This window comes from Biomphalaria glabrata, chromosome 9, assembly GCF_947242115.1.
Source record: "Biomphalaria glabrata chromosome 9, xgBioGlab47.1, whole genome shotgun sequence".
Taxonomy (NCBI): domain Eukaryota; kingdom Metazoa; phylum Mollusca; class Gastropoda; family Planorbidae; genus Biomphalaria; species Biomphalaria glabrata.
Window position 1 is genome coordinate 41,814,722 of NC_074719.1, and position 23,132 is coordinate 41,837,853.

The 23,132-nt window shown below is 36.8% G+C and overlaps 1 protein-coding gene across 1 annotated transcript in view; it reads left to right on the top strand.

Moving 5' to 3' along the window:
- LOC106062521 (uncharacterized) overlaps window positions 1-16,315 on the top strand; it is a 36,494-nt gene extending 20,179 nt beyond the window's left edge. Inside the window, exons 5-9 of the mRNA XM_056042329.1 lie at window positions 1,180-1,314; window positions 10,001-10,106; window positions 11,748-11,886; window positions 13,474-13,647; window positions 16,119-16,315. Of these exons, the coding sequence (XP_055898304.1) occupies window positions 1,180-1,314; window positions 10,001-10,106; window positions 11,748-11,886; window positions 13,474-13,647; window positions 16,119-16,263 (699 nt within the window). The 3' untranslated portion in view covers window positions 16,264-16,315. The remainder of the gene's footprint in view (window positions 1-1,179; window positions 1,315-10,000; window positions 10,107-11,747; window positions 11,887-13,473; window positions 13,648-16,118) is intronic.
- Window positions 16,316-23,132: the final 6,817 nt, after the last annotated feature.

The window sequence follows — 23,132 nt, forward strand, 5'->3', positions numbered from 1 at the left end:
TATAGCCACTAAAAGGGCGACTATACTTTGATGTCTTGGGCTATGGCCACTAAAAGGGCTACTATACTTGATGTCTTGGGCTATAGCCACTAAAAGGGCTACAATACTTTGATGTCTTGGGCTATGGCCACTAAAAGGGCGACTATACTTTGATGTCTTGGGCTATGGCCACTAAAAGGGCTACTATACTTGATGTCTTGGGCTATAGCCACTAAAAGGGCGACTATACTTTGATGTCTTGGGCTATGGCCACTAAAAGGGCTACTATACTTGATGTCTTGGGCTATAGCCACTAAAAGGGCTACAATACTTTGATGTCTTGGGCTATAGCCACTAAAAGGGCTACTATACTTTGATGTCTTGGGCTATGGCCACTAAAAGGGCTACTATACTTTGATGTCTTGGGCTACGGCCACTAAAAGGGCTACTATACTTTGATGTCTTGCGCTACGGCCACTAAAAGGGCGACTATACTTTGCTTAAACGTAAGGAAATTCACCTTTTCAGACCTTGCGATATAACTGGCAAATGATGTAAAGATCATCTGTTTCTGTGGTCCACGGTTAACGAGAGCATCATGTGGCTTTCCTCCAATACGCTGAGGTACCCATAAAGTCAGTTGTACTCAGGGGCGTCCTTAACATCCCGAAATTCCAAATTCAATTCTTCACCAAGATTTAAACCCAAGTTACCCACCCCCTCAGCTTGGAACCCAAGCGCTTTATTGCCCAGCCACGACTCACTAATAGAGATTTACATTTTCTGACATAATAATAATAATAATCTTTATTGTCCGTATGGAAATTTGTCTTACAATTTTTTCATTACACCAAACAAAAAACATTATAACTATAAGAAACCAAAGTGTACATTCACACCAGACTCACTCATAATTTACATGTGACAAAGTTTATATCAGATTGTTCTTATTTAATGATTTGATTGCCAGGGGAACAAAAGAGTGTTTGTGTCTGTTTGTCTTTGCCATTGGTGTCTTGTATCTCTTATGTGATGGTAAAATCACAAAATCATGACACAAAGGGTGATTCTTTATTTCGTGGATCTTGTTAGCTTTTTTTATAGATGTTTGTCTCAAACAGATGCCCAAATGGGTTTTGTTTTTTTGCCAATGATACACTCTATGACATATTTTAATTTTCCATTCCAACATTAAAACAGTATATAGGGAAAGGATCTTTAGGATATCGCCCAGACGGACCATGGGACAAATTCTACGAGCCACTTTCTCTAGACCTGCGGCATGAAATCGTGAGGCTGAGACACGACCCTGTCAACAACTTTGCTTATTTAGAGGTAAAAGTCATGAAAAATTATCACACATTAAATGCTATTTGAAGTTCTCACACACAAGACTAAACTCTTTCTCTCCTAACTGACGATACCAACGTTGATTCCATTATAACGTGTTAAATAATAACGGAGAGAAAGAGGTAAACTTCAAAGTTCTGGTTCTAGTTTGAATTGGGGTTGGGCTTGACCGTCGTGTCTTAACTGCAGACTTATTCAATTATCCGATCAAAAATAAAATTGTGTCATTGAATCTACATTCTAAATTCACTCAGTGGCGTAGCTAGAATGGGGGGGGGGGATGGTCGAAATTTGAAAATCCTCCCGGGACCCCACACCTTAATGAATGTCCAAAATTTGTTTTATCATTAAATATTACGTCATTATCTTATGTCATGATTTCCAATGTCAAAATGCAGGGGGGGCCCCAAAGAGGTTAAGCCTCCCGGGCTCCCAAAATCCTTAGCTACGCCACTGCATTCAACTTATCTCACTGTAAGACAGACTTTTCGAGTTTCCTTTGTTAGACTTTTAGACGGAAACGCTATAAAATGTTGCTGTGCTATTCAAACTTTTACTAACATCTAAAGGGGAAAATGTAAGTTAGCCGCTACCTTAGTCATCTATTAGTCTCTGAGAGCGTTTCAAGATTACCTAGCAAGGTCCGGGGCGAAGCCCCTGGCACCAAGCATTTTTCAGCATTTCTGACCTATAGTAACTCATTTTCCTTAAGTCTATCATGAACGTTTTCTATTAGAAAGAAGTTTGTAGGTCAAATACATTAAGTAGAAGTGAACGGGCCATATCTGAAGTGTGAGAGACATTCGAGGCAGTGTTTCTTAAACTTTTACAGTTGGCGCCCCCCGCCCACTTAACTTTTTATTTCAGAAATAGTGCTATGTACATAATTTTAGACTGTTTTGTATAACCGAAAACGTTGTATCTGAAGATCGTATTAGAAAGGCATCAGGTTCCCTATCCATCCAGCAATGTGGTCTGTTGAAGTGCCGTTAGTTCCTCCAAGCGTTGTTTTTAGTTTTCTGCTTGTGTCGTCTTCAACGTATTTTTCTTCCCCTAGTAAGAAGAGCCCATGTCAATGTTAAATTATAACGGAGCGCAATATTTATAGTAGTTAAAAAAGGGTGCTCAAATTAAGTCTATTAACGAAGGTGGCAGTATTGGCCAATACTATTATACGAGGGATGTTCACGCTACATATAGCTCACATATGTCTTAAAATCATATATATATTGCCGCGAACTTTTTAGTTTTTGTCACACATAGGTCGTCAAAATAATGATATTAAAATTTCGACCATTCTGACTAGAGAAATTTGACCATTCTGACCCATCAAAAAGAATCACGTCAGTAGAGACGTTTTGAAATGTTTTCTTTAAAAAAAAATTTAATCGATATTTTTTGCAGACGCCTCACACAAAACAACTTTAAACATTTTAAAAGATCCTTATTGGTAGAAGATACGAAGTCTTTATTTTACACTATTTTAACATTTTAAACATTGATAATGTCATTTCAATGGATTTTTATTCAAAATTTGATTGATAACTACAATGAGTAGACAACTTTTTAAATCATACCCATTTAAAATAATTTGAATTGCTTCGCTCTCTACTTATTGGTCAGGGCGTCGCGCCCTCATAAGAGAACGTCAGCCCCCTTCCCAAGGAGTGCCCCGCATCACAGCTTTGACTTGACTTGGTTCCTGTGACTCGCTAGGGGGTTGCTTGATTACTCTATTCCAAATAATTAATACTTGCTACACAAATAAGAACACTTAATACTTAATATACTTCAACTCTAACTCCAGCTTTCAATAAATAATGATTATGCTTTAATACATAATAAAGCACACAATTATATTAACTGTCAGTTAATAATACATAAACACCAGTCTAGGAAGCGACTGTCCAACCTTCCTGGACCGGGAACAAGACCTCACTAACACACTCTCTCGCACACCCAACGAAGACTAAATCATTCTGTCATAACATGTGCAAAAGACTATCCACATTCACAACAAGGGGATATAAAAACTATCATACCAAAATAACAAAATAACATTCATTCTCGCCATACCTCCCCCTGACAAGCTGCGGTAGCTCATGCGAGTTTGTAATGGGCTTGTTGTTCTCAGATCATTCTCATCTTTAGAAAGGCGTCCTGTAGCGGGCCTGTTCTGCTGACGCAAAAAAAAAACGTCAATATTACAATTGTACGTTAACCGAGTGAAATTGGTTTGTACTGCCGAAAAAAACGGGGTAGACTCTAGAATCACGTTGTTGAAGAGGCATTAAAATGTTTTCTCTAAAAGAACCTTTTGAATCGATCTTGCTGCTAACGTAGAAAAGTTCTACTTGGGTGATAAAACGACGTCACATAATTAATAATTTTATGTGTCTTAAAATTTTGTAATAAAGTCTCTTACGCCTAATTAATACTGAAATACAAAATAACTACGATGCAAATACAAACAATGTTTGTTCTTAACGAATACACTGCCGCTGCGTCCCCTTTGTTATCGCGTGACATTTTGGACATTTTTACCAAATAAAATACAATACATACAATAAGGATTTAAATAAAATATATAGATCTAGATTAGAACAGTAGATATGCTTAGACATATTTGGGTATATATCTTGAGATTTATTTATTTTTTAATCTGCTAGATTTTGCCGATATTTAATTTTTCCATTCTGTCTTTCATTTTCTAGTTTTTGCCATTATTCATTTTTTTTTCATTCGAATGTCACCCCCCCCCTCCCTAGTGGGTGTCACCCGGTGCGGACCGCACCCCCGCACACCCTCTAGTGACGCCAATGAGACTAAGTCTAAGACTTTAGATCTAGACTGCCTAGAGTTACAGTCTATATTAAATTCCGATTATCCTAGAATCTATTTCTACTTTCTACTATATTTATAATCTAGATCTATATTCTAGTAGTAGATCTAGACTGATCAAATAGTTACAATAGTAAGTATTTGATTCGAATTTGACTTCAATATTTATGATTATATAGATTGTAGATTCTAACTAGATTTTTATAGATCTATGACTATTATGATAATGCCCATGGCATGTGTGAGATCAGTTTTTCAAAGCAACTATAATTAATGGACTTCACCTAAAACAAGTTCGTTCATATATTCACGTTATTTTTTTAAATTTATTTTATAAGCTGAGCATGATTGTAAATTAATGTCTCACAAAGGCTGATAAGAGAAATCAGGTATATAAATCAGGAGAAAACACGACCCCTTAACTCAAGAAAACATTAAGAAATTAAAACAGACACAAAATAGAAAGTGAGATTCTTAACAAATGAATATTCACACTTGATTACAGTAACACCTTTTTAAAAACAACTTTTGAAAAAAAAAAGTTGAAGTTTAAACTCACTAAATGCAATGTTTATTTCTACAATTATTTTGTGTGTGAAATTGTGTATCGATAAATTCCGTCTACTTGGACTAAGCTAATCCTAAAAAAAAAATACACAGATCTTGGGTAAAAGACTCGTCAAATAAAGTAAATTAAATGTGTAGTTTCAAGCGCTTGTTTCAGGTCTTTTCTTTCTATAACATCTAACGTGTTTGATCCCAACTACCTGTATTTGTGTGCAGAATTTCTTTTCTAACAGGTACACTTAAATTCACAGCCTAATAAAGTCAGTGTAATTAAAAATGAGAACTGAAAAGATAAAAAAAGGAAAATGGAACTTCCGGCCCAATTTACTAATGCTAGTTTTAAACCAAGAAACGAAACGCAATAGCGCAACAGAGCCCATAATGTTTTTTTTAAATCGGGATTTCCTGGAGGTTCGTTGGCATTTGTTAAATTTCTTGTGACAAATTAGGATTTCTAGGGGGGAGGCAAGGGTGGGGGGCCAGAGTTGTTGGTTGTCTTTGTACCTATTTTTGGAACTGTCCCAGAGTTGTTGGTTCCAAAGTTGTTGATTGTTTCTGTTCCTTTTTTGGAACTGTCCCAGAGTTGTTGGTTCCAGAGTTGTTGATTGTTTCTGTTCCTTTTTTGGAACTGTCCCAGAGTTGTTGGTTCCAGAGTTGTTGGTTGTTTCTGTTCCTTTTTTGGAGCTGTCCCAGAGTTGTTGGTTGTTTCTGTTCCATTTTTGGAACTGTCCCAGAGTTGTTGGTTCCAGAGTTGTTGGTTGTTTCTGTTCCTTTTTTGGAACTGTCCCAGAGTTGTTGGTTCCAGAGTTGTTGATTGTTTCTGTTCCTTTTTTGGAACTGTCCCAGAGTTGTTGGTTCCAGAGTTGTTGGTTGTTTCTGTTCCTTTTTTGGAGCTGTCCCAGAGTTGTTGGTTGTTTCTGTTCCATTTTTGGAACTGTCCCAGAGTTGTTGGTTCCAGAGTTGTTGGTTGTTTCTGTTCCATTTTTGGAACTGTCCCAGAGTTGTTGGTTGTCTTTGTTCCTTTTTTGGAACTGTCCCAGAGTTGTTGGTTGTTTCTGTTCCATTTTTGGAACTGTCCCAGAGCTGTTGGTTGTTTCTGTTCCATTTTTGGAACTGTCCCAGAGTTGTTGGTTCCAGAGTTGTTGGTTGTTTCTGTTCCTTTTTTGGAACTGTCCCAGAGTTGTTGGTTGTTTTTGTTCCATTTTTGGAACTGTCTGTTATTTTTTTGTTTTTTTTAAATTGTGTTTGATTTTGAGTCTTTTAATTTTCATGAGCTTAGTTTTTTTTTTAGTTTTGTTTTGGTCTGTCACATTCTTACTTAGTCTTTTCTTTAGTCTGTCTCTTCTTCAGACCGTTAAATGGTCTTATCATATTGTTTCTGTTCCATTTCTGGAACTGTCCCAGAGTATTTCTCAGTCTCCGTAGGCTAATTGTTTGTTTTGTATTCGTTTATTTCTTTGCTTTGTTGTTTTGTTTTTAATTGTGTTTGATTTTGAGTCTTTTAATTTTCATGAATTTAGTGGTTTTTTTTCTTGTTTTTTTAGCGGCCCCCGAAAGGGGAAAAGACTCTATTAGTTTTGTGCGAAATGTCTGTCCGTCTGTCCGTCTGTCCGTCTGTCCGTCTGTCCCGTTTAGATCTCGTAAACTAGAAGAGATATTGAAAAAAACGACTTCACAATATTTTAGACCATTCAAAGTTCTGATGCAACGGCTACTTTTTTTTTTCCTGAAAGCGAAAATTCTAATTTTTAAAATCAATTATGCAAGCAGTTTTTTATAAGAAAAAGCTAATTAGTATGCATTATATGTTAGACCTAATTGAAGACGAATAGTAATCTTATAAACATCATTTTCGTGAACATTTTTTCTATATAGCGGAACTTTTTTTTTTTTTTTTTTTTTTTTTTAGGATTCGAATATGAGATTGAGCCTGTTCAAATCAATTAACTTATTTAGTTCGAGCCGAGGGTCCCGGGTTCGAATCCTGGTGAAGACTGGGATTTTCAACTTCTGAGTCTACCCAGCTCTAATGGGTACCTGACATTAGTTGGGGAAAAGCAAAGGCGGTGGGTCGTTGTGCTGGCTACATGACACCCTCGTTAACCGTAGGCCACAAAAAACAGATGAACTTTACATCATCTGCCCTAAAGACCACAAACTAGTTAGGCCAGGTTCACATCTAACTTTACATTCACTTTCACGTATCCTTTGATCTGTGGGACGGTTGGGGCACTACACAAGATCTGTTAACCTTCTTTCTCCATTCTTATCTCTCATTTGTCTTTGATATAATTTCATTCGGATGTTCTTTCTGAAAATATTGAAGCCTACCTGGGTGGACCACTGGTCGTGCGGTTTGCGCGCTGGACTGTCGTTTGGATATATCGACGATCGAAGGTTCAAACCCTGCCTGCTCCCATCCCCCGTCGTCCTGCGGGAGGTTTGGACTAGGAAGTAAACTATCTTCAACTCTGAAGGATTATCCGAATTATGTAAAACATTTTACTTCGGGGGCCGATTTTGAGTTTGTGTTTCCACACAAACTGTCTTTTGTAACCTTGTTTTTAATAAGTCTATGCAACTGGTTTAGCAAGAATAAGATAAGCAGATATTATCAATGTCGTTCCATATTCTAGGATAAATTAGTACAAATACTCCTTCTTCCCTAGTGCTATTAGAGCATGCAATGGGTTGCCTGAGCTAGCCAGGAAAACCAGAGACTTGGCAGAGTTTAAGTCATTAGTTAACAAGCATCACTAGATGCATGACGCGTAGGACGTAATCATCTTTTTTTGAAGTAACATCTGTATTATGTAAGATAAGATAAGATATGACAATAGTATGTAAAAATATTTTCTAAACTGGTAAACTTTTAGGCTGCACATTTTTATTACTGTCTAGGTCTAGATGTTTCGTTGCTCTTTCTAAAAAAAAAATATCTTAAAACAGGGAAAAAAAAAGGGGGGGGGGGTATCTAGGACAAATTTTCTGTTTTACTTTTTTTTTTTTAAATGTTACTCGAGTCAAAATTCGCACTCGAGCCTTCTTGATGGAAGATTGACTTCGGAGTCTTTATAATCTATATGAGTTTTAAATTTTTAGCGAACCATCTTATTCTCTACACAACGCTATCCCCATTTAGTTTAGTTTATTAAAAAACTAATTACGGTGGTGACAGTTATTCTACGATATGGGTGACCGACACGGTCAAGAGAAGTGCCCCTGTGCGCGCTGAAGAAATTATATAGTGAACCTGTCCCTTTGATTGACTGGACAGTTGTCGGTGTGTTTGTTGATAAGTAGCCTGTAGTAGCTAGGACTGGAGGAACGGTGTGTCGAGTATGAAGAAAAGTATGGTGTAGACTAGAGAAGCATTGATTGTAAACTATACTTGTAGTTATTATAAAAACAAAACAAAACTGTGGGAGAAATCTAAGTATTCAAATTTACTGAAGAGAAAATATAACATGAAAAACTATTGTAACACACAACATACACTGAATATATTAATCCCGGTTGGTGACGAATTAGATGGGCATTACGGTTAATCAAAACCGTGTGACCAATCTTAATAAAACTTGACAAAAATGTTCCTTGGGTACTAACTTAGACCGTACTGGATTTATTGTAGCCCTAAAACAAACTTAAGACCCTCAAAAAAAAAAGTTGAACAACTCAATGAAAGTATGTTATTCTATGAATCTAGGCTATGTTTACCATGTTGACATGAGAAAAGATCGAAAGGATTTAGATCTAGATCAAATTTTAAGAACTACACTTTGCACATATAGTTTTTTACTTTGACATATGAAAAAAACAAAATATAGTCTATTGATTTCATTATTTAATAAAATTAAGCTTAAAAAAATCTAAGTCAAGTTCCACTTTAAGACTTTGCGACCTATAGGGCAGATGATGTTAAGTTCATTATTACGTGCGCATCGTAGTGTAAATGTGGAATGGTGCGAATTCGCGTTGGAAGGGGGAGAAGATGCAAAATAGTTTTACGGTGTTCATTAAGATTAAATTATTTAAAATGTATAAATAAAACCATGGTTTTGTCTTTTTTGTGTTGGTGAATTGTTAAAAAAGTCAACAAGTGACGCCCAACGTTCATCTGTTTTTCGGCCGACGCTTAACGAGAAGGGTGTCATGTGGCCAGCAAAACGACCAGCCTTTACTTTCCCAAACTAGTTGGATGGTTTCAGGGGCGCACTAAAAAAAAAAATCCCGAAATTCAAATTCTCCGAGATTTGAATCCAAAACTCCAGGTTTGGAAGTCAAGCGCTTAACCACTCAGCCACCGGCTCCCTATTACGATTAAGTGGACTTAATATATCTCTTTTTATATTTATAACACATAATTATGATTATAATCATAATTATGTGTAGTGTTATTTTTTATATGGAGGGGCGCGAGATAGGTGATACTATAATTCACGGGCCAAACTATAGTGCGTTAGGCCGTTCCAATTCAACGTAAGAAATACTGGAATTCACGGGCTTAAACATGTGTGGTTTAGCGTTAAATTGCGGACAGTTCTATTGGAAGGGGAAAAAGGGTGATTATTGCCAAAGTAAACAACATATTGTCGTAACTCTGCTCCCACGCCAGACTGATGGTGCGCACCAGAGCACCATTCAACACAAGTAGTAGAAGAATTGATACCTAGGAAGAAAAACTGTTGTAGATCCGGCTGAAGTTATGGGAGTCTGAACAGTCTGAGGCTAAAGTGCTGTCCCGCGTGATACCAGTGAACTGTTTGGAGGACTTGGAATGACACTGGGAAGTGTGTCGGTGATCTGTTCTACTATTATGAAGGGCTTTTAGAACTTAAGATATGACTTGATAGCGGAAGTCATAAAAATAATCGGACATAGCCAGTGGATAATGCAAAGTAGGCCTATTTGATAGATTATTTTGCCAGCTAATCAAATAACTCATCTAATACAGTTAATATTGCAATAACTTAAGTGAGGCAACTCAACGAGACATAAACGTTTATTTACACGTAGATATGACAAACACAAAGGACTCTAGACTTGGGCGGAATCACATTTTCTGGTTTGATCACTAGCTAAATTTGTTTTATTCGAATCACATTTTCTGGTTTGATCACTAGCTCAATTTGTTTTATTTGAATCACATTTTCTGGTTTGATCACTAGCTCAATTTGTTTTATTTGAATCACATTTTCTTGTTTGATCACTAGCTCAATTTGTTTTATTTGAATCACATTTTCTTGTTTTTATGTCTCATCAGGTCAAATCTTGTGGATTTAGAATTGACTTCCGGGCCTATGATCGATGTTCGGGTGTCCAGCAGTCGCAAGTTCCTGGTCTGGCAGTGTCCGTGAAAGAAAATGCTGGTGAGATGTTGATAATCGTGGCAAAACAGAAGGAGTTAAAGTCCGAACCCTGTCGTAGACTATGATGATTATTATTTTAAGATTAAGATTTATTGAGATTTTTGAAACTCGATCTAAGTAAAGTTTGCTGAGCATCTTAAGGTGGCACGTAAACCATCTTCAGTATGCCATATCTCCGCTCCCCAACGGTTCCACCGATGTCCACAACCCCCCCCCCCCCCCCCAAAAAAAAAAAAAAAAAAAAAAAAAACTACACAAGAATCAATTTTAGAAGCATAGAAAATGGCTTAGAGAAAATAAATACTAATGAAATAAGCCGAGGGGATAGCGACAACTGAACTCAACTTCAATGCTCTTAAACATCCCTGAGAAGATTCTCGTTACCTATCACAAGGCGGTACTGCAGCAGGCCTACCATAAAAAGTCTTAGTGAACACAAAAGGATACTACAGTGAATTTGTTTCCTTCTAAAAAAATCTTGACCCCTGGCAGTGCCAGAGAAGGAAGATCTATTGACAGTATCATTGATATCTGATCGCCTCCATTCAGTTTAAAGGGCTCCATTCCCTGAAAGTAATTCAATATTTTCTCGACATGTATTTTAAGTTATAAATAGATTCAAATCTTAGCTATTGCAATGTCCACATTGTGATCATAATAACATAGACAAAACATGTGCATTCAAAATTAAGAATAAAATGTTTATGTAGGTCGTAGAGTGACGTAGAGCATTAATATAAAAAAATGGCATAATAAATTGAACACTACCATATCTAAAACGTACTTTTTGAACATAGAAGTCTCAGCTAAATCCAAGAGGTTGCCATTGCAGACTACTCTTACACAATCATAAGTACCTTAAGTCGTCCCTTAGCGGGCGACCTCTGTCAATGAAGACCAATAACCGAACGGAACAAAAACTCGTTCGTCCTCTACTCTGTCCGACAGCATCAGCCGCTACCCGTTGACTAGGAAACGAGAAAAGGATCAAAATGTCTGTGTGTGGTCACTTCATAAACTCTTAATGCTTGTGTCTGTTCTATTTAAATATAAGAATATATTTGTTGTTGTTTCGATTTTTGAGAAAAGAGTCCTTGACCTTGTAATCACAACGAATTTTCATAAAGCAGTCTTAGACTTAGTCTTACCAATGAGCAGAGCCTGATTATGAATGAAACAAGACATCTTACACATTAATAGATCTTTAATTAATTTTATTCTATTAACACGAGGAAAATAGATTTTTAGAATCAGTGCAGGATTTGCGAATAAGTAAATATAGTGGCCCTAAACTATAGCTTCCTTAAGGACAAATTATCAATGTGAGTTTGATGTCAATTATAATAATTGTAAGTTTAAAATTTATTATTTCATCATCTATGTGCTTCTTGAATGTATATAATTATAACACCAACGGTATACGAAAATCATATCTAGCACAGAAAGATCTTATATAACATGTGGAATTATAAAGGGCCCACATTTCTGAACTAGTTTAGGGCCTTCCAAAGTCTAAATCAAGATCTGCTTAGAATAGGAATGAATTATTACAAAATAATAATAATATTGTCTTATAATGTTTCACTGTTTTAACTTGTAGTTCAGTACATTATTTTCATTTGGTTTTCGAATGTTTTTTAGTGAAGAGTTGGTTGACAGGGGATCACTTCGTCACATTTGTACCTGGCTTTTCCCTGAAGGCGTACGCTGCGCAAGCGAGGATGCCACCGGAACACGCACTGCTGTTGTCTGTCATTGAGTCTAAAGTGGACCAAAATCAGTAAACACTTCTCTATTTCTTATCAAGTATCTATCTATCTATCTATCTATCTATCTATCTATCTATCTATCTATCTATCTATCTATTTATCTATCTATCTATCTATCTATCTATCTCTCTATATATATATATATTTCTATCTATCTATCTATCTATCTATTTTATGTGTAAAAATATAAAACTACCTTTGCGAAGTTCTATAATCTTAGAGTTGAATTAGAGTTTAAGACCTAGGAATAGAGAGATGTGTAACATTTCGGTCTTGTCTAATGAAAGAATGTACGTCAGGACGTCTAAATTCGCAGATATAAGGAACGAATATATGTAAAAATGCTTTTGAAGCACAAATTTGAAGATTAATTGTATTACATAATGAAACCAATAGACTATATTTTGTATTTTCATGTGACAAAGTAAAAAACTATCTGTGCAAAGTGTAGTTCTAATATCTATCTATCTGTCTATCTATCTTGGTTAGACATTCGTCCTAAATTTGTAGTTCGCTCGATCTGCAGTGCGTAAAACAGACTCGTGAAGATTATTGTATTGGGACAACTCTTGGTTAAAAAAAATATTAACAGCACAACCATGTCCAGACTTAGGATTGGCCACACCTACATCACGCACTCTTTTGTACTGAAGAGAGAGGAGCCCCCACTTTGCGAGTACTGTGACTCTCGCCTCACCGTGGAACATATCCTCGTTGATTGCCCCAGATACCAGGATGTCAGGGCGAAATATTTTAGAGCCACTAATCTAAAAACACTATTTAATAATGTCGACCCTGGAAAGGTACTGGGCTTTATTCGGGAAGTGGGGCTATCTACGAAGATCTGATTTCTGAATTTATGTACATGTACTATTTACATTAGATTTTTACCAAATATTTAAATTTTTACTACCTTTACTATTTTAACTGTGAATAGACCTTGATTTTAATTATATGACTGTATAGAATCTGGCCCTTATTGTTTAGAGAGAGAGTAGTCCTTAAGGGACTGCAGGCACGACATGGCCTAAATTGTGCCGATGTGCCTCAAATCAAAAAATCAAAAATCAAATCAAATCAATCAAAAATATACATAGTTCTCTTAATAGCCTCCCTTGTAAACTGTTTTTAAATTATTAATTTTTTTTTTCACATACTGATATCTCGATTCATTGAGTGTCGGTATTGTCTGCATGTATGTGCAATTTTTTTATTTTTTTTTTAAGTTCCCCTTTCAGACTTTGTGGTCTATAGGGCAGATGATGTAAAGGTCATCTGTTTCTGTGGCCTACGGTTAACAAGGGTGTCATTTTGCCAGCACAACTAACTAGTGTCTGGTACCCATTAGAGCATTAGACTCAGAGGCGCCAGAATATCCCGAAATTAAAAATCCCAGTCTTCACCAGGATTCGGGCCCCGGTCCCCGGTTCGGAAGCCAAGAGCTTTACCGCTCAGCCACCGCGCCTCCAAAGGCGGTACTAGTAGAGTCTAACAGAGTCAAAGTTAAAGGAGGCGATAGATGGGGAGTAATAAATAAAAAAAAAATAAAACAACTCCTCCTTGAGTGTATGTGTACAATTGGACGTGTCCCTCCTCAGGCCCGACGGATCTCAGCAATGCAAGGCCCTCTACGACATCACCAAGAAGAAGAACCACCGACAGAATTTGCCCGCCGCCTTTGAAGCCTGCTTCTTCATGATGTCTTCGCCCCTGTTCGTGCATTGCTACGACGACGACCACCACGGGAACCGGTTGCTTCCCTTGTTTAGCAGGTACTAAGAATAGCATAAGGCTTGTGGATGTGTCCGCCATGTTGACTGCCGTTAGATAAAACAAATACACAAACAAAACAAAAAAAAATGAAGCCTCTCGTTCACCTTCATCTATTCCTTAGTGATTTAGTTCTACTGAACCGTTGATCTGTCGACCGTTTTCATCCATCCCTATCTGTCTTCTGTTTTGAATGGAATCTTTGTCAATGACTATTCTTCTTCCAGTTGCGTTCTCCGTCCGACCCTTCTTTTTTTTTTTCTGGTACTTCCCATTAGAAATGCATTGTTTTTATTATCATTATTCTTTTTTTTATTATAATTACCATTTTGTTTTATTATTATTATCATCATTTTCATTATCGTTATTATTATTTTTATTATCATTATCATTTTTGTAAAAATTATTATTATTTTTATTATCATTATAATTATTTTTAAAAATTATTATTATCATTTTTATTATCATTATTTTTTTTTATTAGTTTATTTATCATTTTTTTCTTAACACTGTTAGAAATACTAATTATTATTATTATTGTTTGTTATCATTATCATTATTTTATATTATTATTACTATCATTATTATTATTTTTATTATCTTTTTTATTATCATTATTATTTTCATTATCATTTTTATGATTATCATTATTATTATTATTATTATTATTATATTATCATATTATCATTATTATTCTTAAAAACATATTGCTATTATTGTATTATAATAATAATTATTTTATTATCATATATTATTATAATTATTATTATTTTACTATCGTACTATTGTTATTTTTTTTTCATTATCATTATTATTATTTTTATTATCATTATCATTATTTTTATTATCATTATCATTATTTTTAATATCATTATTATTGTTATTTTTTTATCATTACTATTATATTTATTATAGGAGTTAATTAATTTTCATTCTCTGGTACTGCTAGGGTCGAGTCTCGTTTACTGGAAACAAAATTCTTTGTAGTCTCCCTTAACTAATTCCTAATGGTGCCATAGCACCATGAACTATTTCAGTCAATAACTTGACTGGCCCACAGTGTTTTATGTTAACGTGCTTGTCTTATGTGTAATTGCAAGTTAAAGTACTGTTATAACTTAGCCATGCACACCGCCATCCAAGATAGTGCAGAAGGTGCGCACTGTTAGTGACTAGACTAGAGAAGGATGTTGACATTAGAGAGAGAGAGAACGATTTCCGCCCAAGTCTAGAGCCGACAGGGCCGGTCTTAGGCCACTGCAACCTATGCGGTCGCAGTGGGCCCCCGCGCTTTCATAGGCCCCGCGCTAATTCAAGGTGTAATTGTTAAATTGCAAAATAACTTACGAAAAACTCATGGAAATCTCCTGAATTTATTAAAATCTTCTAGAAACTCTTAAAAATCTCCAGAAAAATAGACAAAATTGTCATTTGTGGGTGTCATTCATTGCAGAAAACGCCAATCCTACACGCGTTAAAAGAAAAAAAATCATTGTCAGCTTTCATGTAATAAAATGTAATAATCGGGAAGATTCTAATGCAATCGGAAGTTCTGATACTTTATTTACTTTTATAGTCACTGGCATTGAAATATCTCATTAGTTACAAGGTTCGTAAAGTAAAGATCGCAATTTTTAACTTAGTAAAGAATGAATACAATTCAAAGTCGAATTTTTTTCTTATACAAAATTTTAATTTTCGCTTATTATCCTTATTCCCACACAAACTAGGCCCCGCGCAATCAGTTTTCGAATAGGGCCCCCCAATTGCTAGGACCGGCCCTGAGAGCCGACATGAAGATGCTGTGCTCAAGGCAGATGTCCTATGTGTTTGTCATGTCTCAATGTAAATAAACATCTATACCTCGTTGAATTGCCTCCCTTCAGTTATTACATTGGTGTCAGAATTGGGATTATAAGCGACTCAACGAGAGGAGGTAGGATTCGATAACAATGGAAGATAGTGCAGAAGGTGCGCACTATTAGTGACTAGACTAGGAATGTTGAGTTGCCTCCCTTCAGTTATTACAGTATAATCCGAACATAATAATGCAGCACATTTAACCATAAACACTATAAATTAACTAAATTATTGTGTAACTTTTTGGAAAGTAAGTTGTGATAAAAATGAAGCATTGCAATTTTGTTTACTTTTACCTGCAATCCATATCTTTGGATCTGGGATGTGGGAAGCGTGGTTGAATGTGGCATAGCTTGGCTACATATGAAGGGGACTCGAGGTTCGATACTCGACTCGAGCAGAGTTGTGTTTACTGAGAGACCTTCTCTCAGATACTTCCACCCATAGGTCCACAAATGAGATTGGACCATAGCGCTCTGAGCAAGCTATTATCATGAAACTAACGCTATATAAAAGCTATAATTTATTTATTTTATTTATCCGAAACTTTATCGTGCATAATCTTGCTTTGTTTTTGTTTTTCAATTGTTCTGAATTGTGTTCTCTTATATAGGTGTGTGCGGTCGTTCCGGAACAAGAACCGGCTGAACTGTGAGGACAGTGACCAGAACATTTGTCGCTGTGCCCAGCTGGTCAACAGGACGTCCAGCTACCACGAGTATAACAGAATCTGTTGCCGCAGTGCACGGAAAAGCTAACCGCGGACACTGGTTGCATCCCTTTGGTGAAATAAACACACATTTAATTATACTGATTGTCGTCCTTTGCGTTAGAGTAGGGGTTCTCAACCTGTGGACCGCGAACTCCTTGGGGGGGTCGATTGATGATTTTCCAGGGGCCGCCAAAGAGCATCGAAAAAATAAACTGTTTTTGTCTATTCTTCTATAGGTGTGTGTGTGTGCGGCGGGGGGGGGGGGTCCTCGGCAGAGTGGGAGAATGTAAAAAGGGGTCGCCGAGCATAAAAGGTTGAGAACCGCTGGGTTAGAGTATTTCCAATTATACTAAAGCAACTTTAACAAACTAAATCTTTTTTTTTCTCTAAGTTTTCTATTTCATGTTCTGAAACTTTCATATTCATGACTCCCCGATGGATTACGTGAAAGGGAAAAAAAATTCCAAGTAAAAAAAAAATATCTATAAAATTATTTTACTAAAGTAATTGGCATGTTGAACATACAAGGAAGACTACTGTGCACAATCAGCGCAAGCTTATTTTAAACAGTTATCTTCCTTAGCCCAACTCGTGAAGAAAACTATTTTTTTGCGTTTCGATTTCATTCTTATGTACATTGAGGATCCCTACACCGAAAGTAAAGTAACCAGCAAGGTCATCGTCTTTGGGCAGTTATGTGAATCACAGGACGTCAACAGCAAAACAACTCTTAACTCGGACATCCTGTTACTTCCATAAGTGAATCGAAGTGAGACTGTTTCTATAATCGGAACTAAAAAAAATGTTTATAAATGTGTACAAACAAACAAACAAAAAACATAACCCCGTCCCCCCACACGCCCCCACAAAACAAAATGGTAATGTACCCAAAAGGAGATACATCGACTCAAATTTTGTGTGAAAGACTTACTAGCGAAGTGTGGAGGACTGACGTGTGTGATTGACTTACTAGCGAAGTGTGGAGGACTGACTTGTGCGAGAGACTTACTAGCGAAGTGTGGAGGCCTGACTTGTGTGAAAGACTTACTAGCGAAGTGTGGAGGGCTGACTTGTGCGAAAGACTTACTAGCGTTTCATGTGTGACGGTTGAATGGACCTCATCATAATATTGATAAAACAATGAAAAATACGTATCACGTGACAGCCTGGTTTGAGCTAGGATGTCGTAATCTACAATTCCGAAAGAACATCTGAAGCATGCAAAACAAAAACAAAACTACACCCCTCCCTTCCCCCTTTTTTAATGTGTTTTTAACTCTCCGAACCCAAGCCAAGGTATACAGACGCGACTAACAATGATCTGAAGGCTCTTAAAAGGCTTATGCAGACGACGAACGACTGCGTCACAAGACGATACAGAGACGAACGACTGCGTCACAAGACGATACAGAGACGAACGACTGCGTCACAAGACGATACAGAGACGAACGACTGCGTCACAAGACGATACAGAGACGAACGACTGCGTCACAAGACGATACAGAGACGAACGACTGCGTCACAAGACGATACAGAGACGAACGACTGCGTCACAAGACGATACAGAGACGAACGACTGCGTCACAAGACGATACAGAGACGAACGACTGCGTCACAAGACGATACAGAGACGAACGACTGCGTCACAAGACGATACAGAGACGAACGACTGCGTCACAAGACGATACAGAGACGAACGACTGCGTCACAAGACGATACAGAGACGAACGACTGCGTCACAAGACGATACAGAGACGAACGACTGCGTCACAAGACGATACAGAGACAAACGACTGCGTCACAAGACGATACAGAGACGAACGACTGCGTCACAAGACGATACAGAGACGAAGGACTGCGTCACAAGACGATACAGAGACGAAAGACTGCGTCACAAGACGATACAGAGACGAACGACTGCGTCACAAGACGATACAGAGACGAACGACTGCGTCACAAGACGATACAGAGACGAACGACTGCGTCACAAGACGATACAGAGACGAACGACTGTGACACAAGACGATACAGAGAAAACTTTGTCAAAATGGAACCAGTCCTGGATTCTAATAAGAGAAGGCCACATTGGCAGAATTTTTTTGAAAAATAGAAGGCCCTCTACCCTCTCCAAGTTTAAATACAAATTCACTTAATTATATAAATAATTCTAATAGCATCCTACCTCTTTCAGAAACAAAATAAAATACTTGTAAATGTAATCTTATCACCCTCAATTTGGTTTAGCTACGGCACATGTCCCTTTTAATAAATAGTTATAAGAGGTTGAGGACCCCTATAACATTGAGGCACTTAGTGACCGCAAGGTCTTGTCGTAAGTCTGACCCTACAGAGAATGAGCGTAATGGTATACCACACAATTAAACCAACCCTTACCTTTACCTTTACATATCCCTTAGTCTGTTGGACTGTTGGGGCACCAGGCAAGACTTGTCGACCGTCCCTCTCCATTCCCCCCCCCCCTCTGCCCCGCTCAAAACCTCTCCCAATGGAAGGTCCGCCCACTCCCTAATGCCGTCCCCCCATCGCCCCCTCCATCCGCCTCCCCCTTAACCTAACACAATTAACAAAAGTTAAGAAATAAGTTTGATCAGACGACACAAATTGCTGTTTTGATTTACTGCCTAAGTCTTCAAGCTCCGACCTCATAACATCGCACGCAGAATAGGAAAGGAGGCGGCCTATAAGGACAAGCCATTCAATTGGACTTGAGACAAAAATATACTTACTAACACAATCGTCCCCCCCCCCCAACCCAACAGCAACGTATGCACGTGAGATGTGAGACAAGGAAGTCGTCTGCCAAAATTGAGAAAAGACAAAATGGTGGCTCAACACAAATGGCTGAGACGGATTTTATGTGTCAGTTATTTAGATCGGGTCTCAAACAAACAAAAATTTATATGCCAAATTTGGACTCGACCACTTAATGAGGTAGTGACCGAGCGTTGCATGAGGTTTGAAGAACTTGTCCTCCTACAGAATGAATACCAAGAGTTGCGATGACATGGAGGCCAATACATAGAAAACGCTCGTATAGCCTGGCGCCACACTTTCATGAAGGACCTCAGAGCAGTGGACACCAGGTGGGAAGAGGCTTCAGACATTCCCAGTGGACAGCTTGTCGCCCAATGGGCTGAACGCCAGGGAGGATCTAAATCTAGGTCGGTACTTAATCTAGCTACATCACATTAGCAGAATTCTGGTGTTAAAAATAAAATAATCTTTTTTTTTTATAATTTACATTACCTATTTTAAATTATTTAAACAATTCTTAAATTAATTAAACAATTAAATCTTATTAACAATTATATTTTGAAAGTCCATAGGTATAACATAAAGATTATCCATTTTGAAATGTATAGAAGTACAGGTCTGTCAACTTGTGGAGGTTTCTCTACTAATAATTTAGTAAAAGCGGTTATATTAGTCAAGTTCCTTTGGACCTCTCAGCCTATTCGCAATGGCGTAGGACACATGACTTAAACACAACGTGATAATGACTGAGTAATGTCCAGGAACATTTTTTTTACATTGATTAGACCAGCCTAATGTATACATTGTTGGACATAAAAACATTTACAATCGGAATTCATACTTGTCAGCTGGTAAACGCATCAACAAAAACATTTAGCGTCATATTTCTCTGAAGTTTTAGGCTTCCGTAGAAACTAAAGACAGTTCCTTTCGAAAGAATCCCAATGTCAAGGACTTCGTTCGTTTGGCATGTATGACACACGTACGTACACATGTGTCATACATGCCATGTGTACGTACGTGTGTCTATAACAGAGGACAACCTAACAACCTAATGATCGTCAAGTTGGAACAATTTCTGACCGATGTCAACCTTAATTGTTGTGAAGGAACTTACGGTGTTGTCTTGTGTGTTTGGCAATATAATCTTCTACTGAATAAAAAAGAAACTATAATGTATCTTATCAAGATTATCTATTTAAAAATGTATAGATGTTTAATTCCTATTTCAGGAGCTGAAATATAAGTGCAAGTTTCTTTTAATTAAAAAAAATTCCACTAGTTTTAAATGATGTAATAACCATCCCTCTTGTGACTTGAATATTAGATTAACACTTTGTGTCTTGTCAACTAGAATAAGTGTCTTGTATTGTGTCTTGTCAACTAGAATAAGTGTCTTGTCAACTAGAATAAGTGTCTTGTATTGTGTCTTGTCAACTAGAATAAGTGTCTTGTCAACTAGAATAAGTGTCTTGTATTGTGTCTTGTCAACTAGAATAAGTGTCTTGTATTGTGTCTTGTCAACTAGAATAAGTGTCTTGTATTGTGTCTTGTCAACTAGAATAAGTGTCTTGTATTGTGTCTTGTCAACTAGAATAAGTGTCTTATATATGTCTTGTCAACTAGAATAAGTGTCTTGTATTGTGTCTTATCAACTAGAATAAGTGTCTTGTATTGTGTCTTATCAACTAGAATAAATGTCTTGTATTGTGTCATGTCAACTAGAATAAGTGTCTTGTATTGTGTCTTATCAACTAGAATAAATGTCTTGTATTGTGTCTTGTCAACTAGAATAAGTGTCTTGTATTGTGTCTTATCAACTAGAATAAATGTCTTGTATTGTGTCATGTCAACTAGAATAAGTGTCTTGTATTGTGTCTTATCAACTAGAATAAATGTCTTGTATTGTGTCTTGTCAACTAGAATAAGTGTCTTGTATTGTGTCTTGTCAACTAGAATAAGTGTCTTGTATTGTGTCTTGTCAACTAGAATAAGTGTCTTGAATTGTGTCTTGTCAACTAGAATAAGTGTCTTGTATTGTGTCTTGTCAACTAGAATAAGTGTCTTGTATATGTCTTGTCAACTAGAATAAGTGTCTTGTATATGTCTTTTCAACTAGAATAAGTGTCTTGTATTGTGTCTTATCAACTAGAATAAGTGTCTTGTATTGTGTCTTATCAACTAGAATAAGTGTCTTGTATTGTGTCTTATCAACTAGAATAAATGTCTTGTATTGTGTCATGTCAACTAGAATAAGTGTCTTGTATTGTGTCATGTCAACTAGAATAAATGACTTGTATTGTGTCTTGTCAACTAGAATAAGTGTCTTGTATTGTGTCATGTCAACTAGAATAAATGTCTTGTATTGTGTCTTGTCAACTAGAATAAGTGTCTTGTATTGTGTCATGTCAACTAGAATAAATGTCTTGTATTGTGTCATGTCAACTAGAATAAGTGTCTTGTATTGTGTCATGTCAACTAGAATAAATGTCTTGTATTGTGTCTTGTCAACTAGAATAAGTGTCTTGTATTGTGTCTTGTCAACTAGAATAAGCGTCTTGTATATGTCTTGTCAACTAGAATCAGTGCCCTTTCCGGTACCAGCAGTGTCACATTTCTTCCCAGTTGCTCAGCTCTTGGATAAAGCAATAAAGAACTGGCTTTAGAGACCAACAGAGTGCTGGGGATCTAGAGATTTTATTTGAAATGGAAAGCTCTGCATTCCTCTTATATCTGTCGCTTGGCTTTCATTCAATCTCCATCAGTAAGATCTTTACTTTTTTTGTGGTCTTTCTTTTTCCTTCAAATTTTTTTCTTTTAATTTGGACCACGGAATATAAAATGTATTTATTTAAAAAAATTATTAGATAATCACTAATTTTGTAAAGTGTGCCGGTAAAGCAGTGGCGTAACTAAGGGGGGGGGGAGGGGGGGAGAAATTTAAAATCCCCCCGGGCCCCCACCTAGGGGGGGCCCCCAAATGGGTGTCCGAAATTTATTTGTAAATACATAAATTAATATATTTGATTGACAAATAGTGTCAACGGGTGTCTTTTTTTTCAACATTTATGGATTAAAAATTTATCACAAAGACTAAACCTAGATCTAGGTCTATCAGTACGTTGACTTTGTTGACATTTTAAAAATATTTTTTCCCACAGAGATTAAAGTTTTTTTTAAAGTTAGTTTTACATTTTAAACTTTGTTGCCACGAATAAAACTGCATGATAAACAGCGAATTCCAGGTATCTTGTTACCTTTACTAATAATAGATCTAAATGGCGAGTATTTTATGGCTACACTAATTAACCTTGAAGCGAAATTTACAGAATCGAGTATAACAGATCCAAAAGTTATTCTTAATAATGCAAGAATAGTCCATTATTCGGGTTTGGCGTCTATAATTTCAGAATTAAACTTCACACTCGAGTTATTACCCCTCTATTCATCTTTCATCAATCCAATGGAAACTCTATTTTTATTTCCATCTAATCCTTTTGCTTTCGCACAAAACATAAACAACAAACAATAACGTAATATCATATAATATTAGCACATCATTCCTTTTGAAGTTATTATCACATCCTTCCTTTTAAAGTTCTTAAGAGTGATATCTACCATTTGGGGGCCCTATGCAAAACTGATCGCGCGGGGCCTAGTCTGGGTAGGGATGAGCATAATGTCAATATTATTTTTTTTTAATTAGAAAATAGGCCTACTTTCGTCTTTGCAATAAATTTTTATCAAATGAAAGCTCGCAATGCCACTTTTTATTTATTGGCACCCCAAAATGTCAATTTCGTCTAATTTTAAGGAGATTTGAATAAATTTTAAAAAAGTTCAGGACTTTATCGTATATTTTGCCTTTTCATGAGATTTCCTGGAGGCCCTGGAAAATCAGGAGGTCACGAAAACCCTGTTATTTTATATACGTTATAATGGTTTAATTTAGTAATGTACACTTAGAATTAGCGCGTGTCCTATGAAAGCGCGGGGCCCACTGAGACCGCATAGGCTGCAGTGGCCTAAGGCCGGCCCTGTCTAGTAGGAACTTCAACAATTCGTCCACTTCTGGTTGTCTTGACTGGCACAACAAGTTCTCTAGACGTTGGTCTATAACTGTCTGTTTCGTTTGTTCCA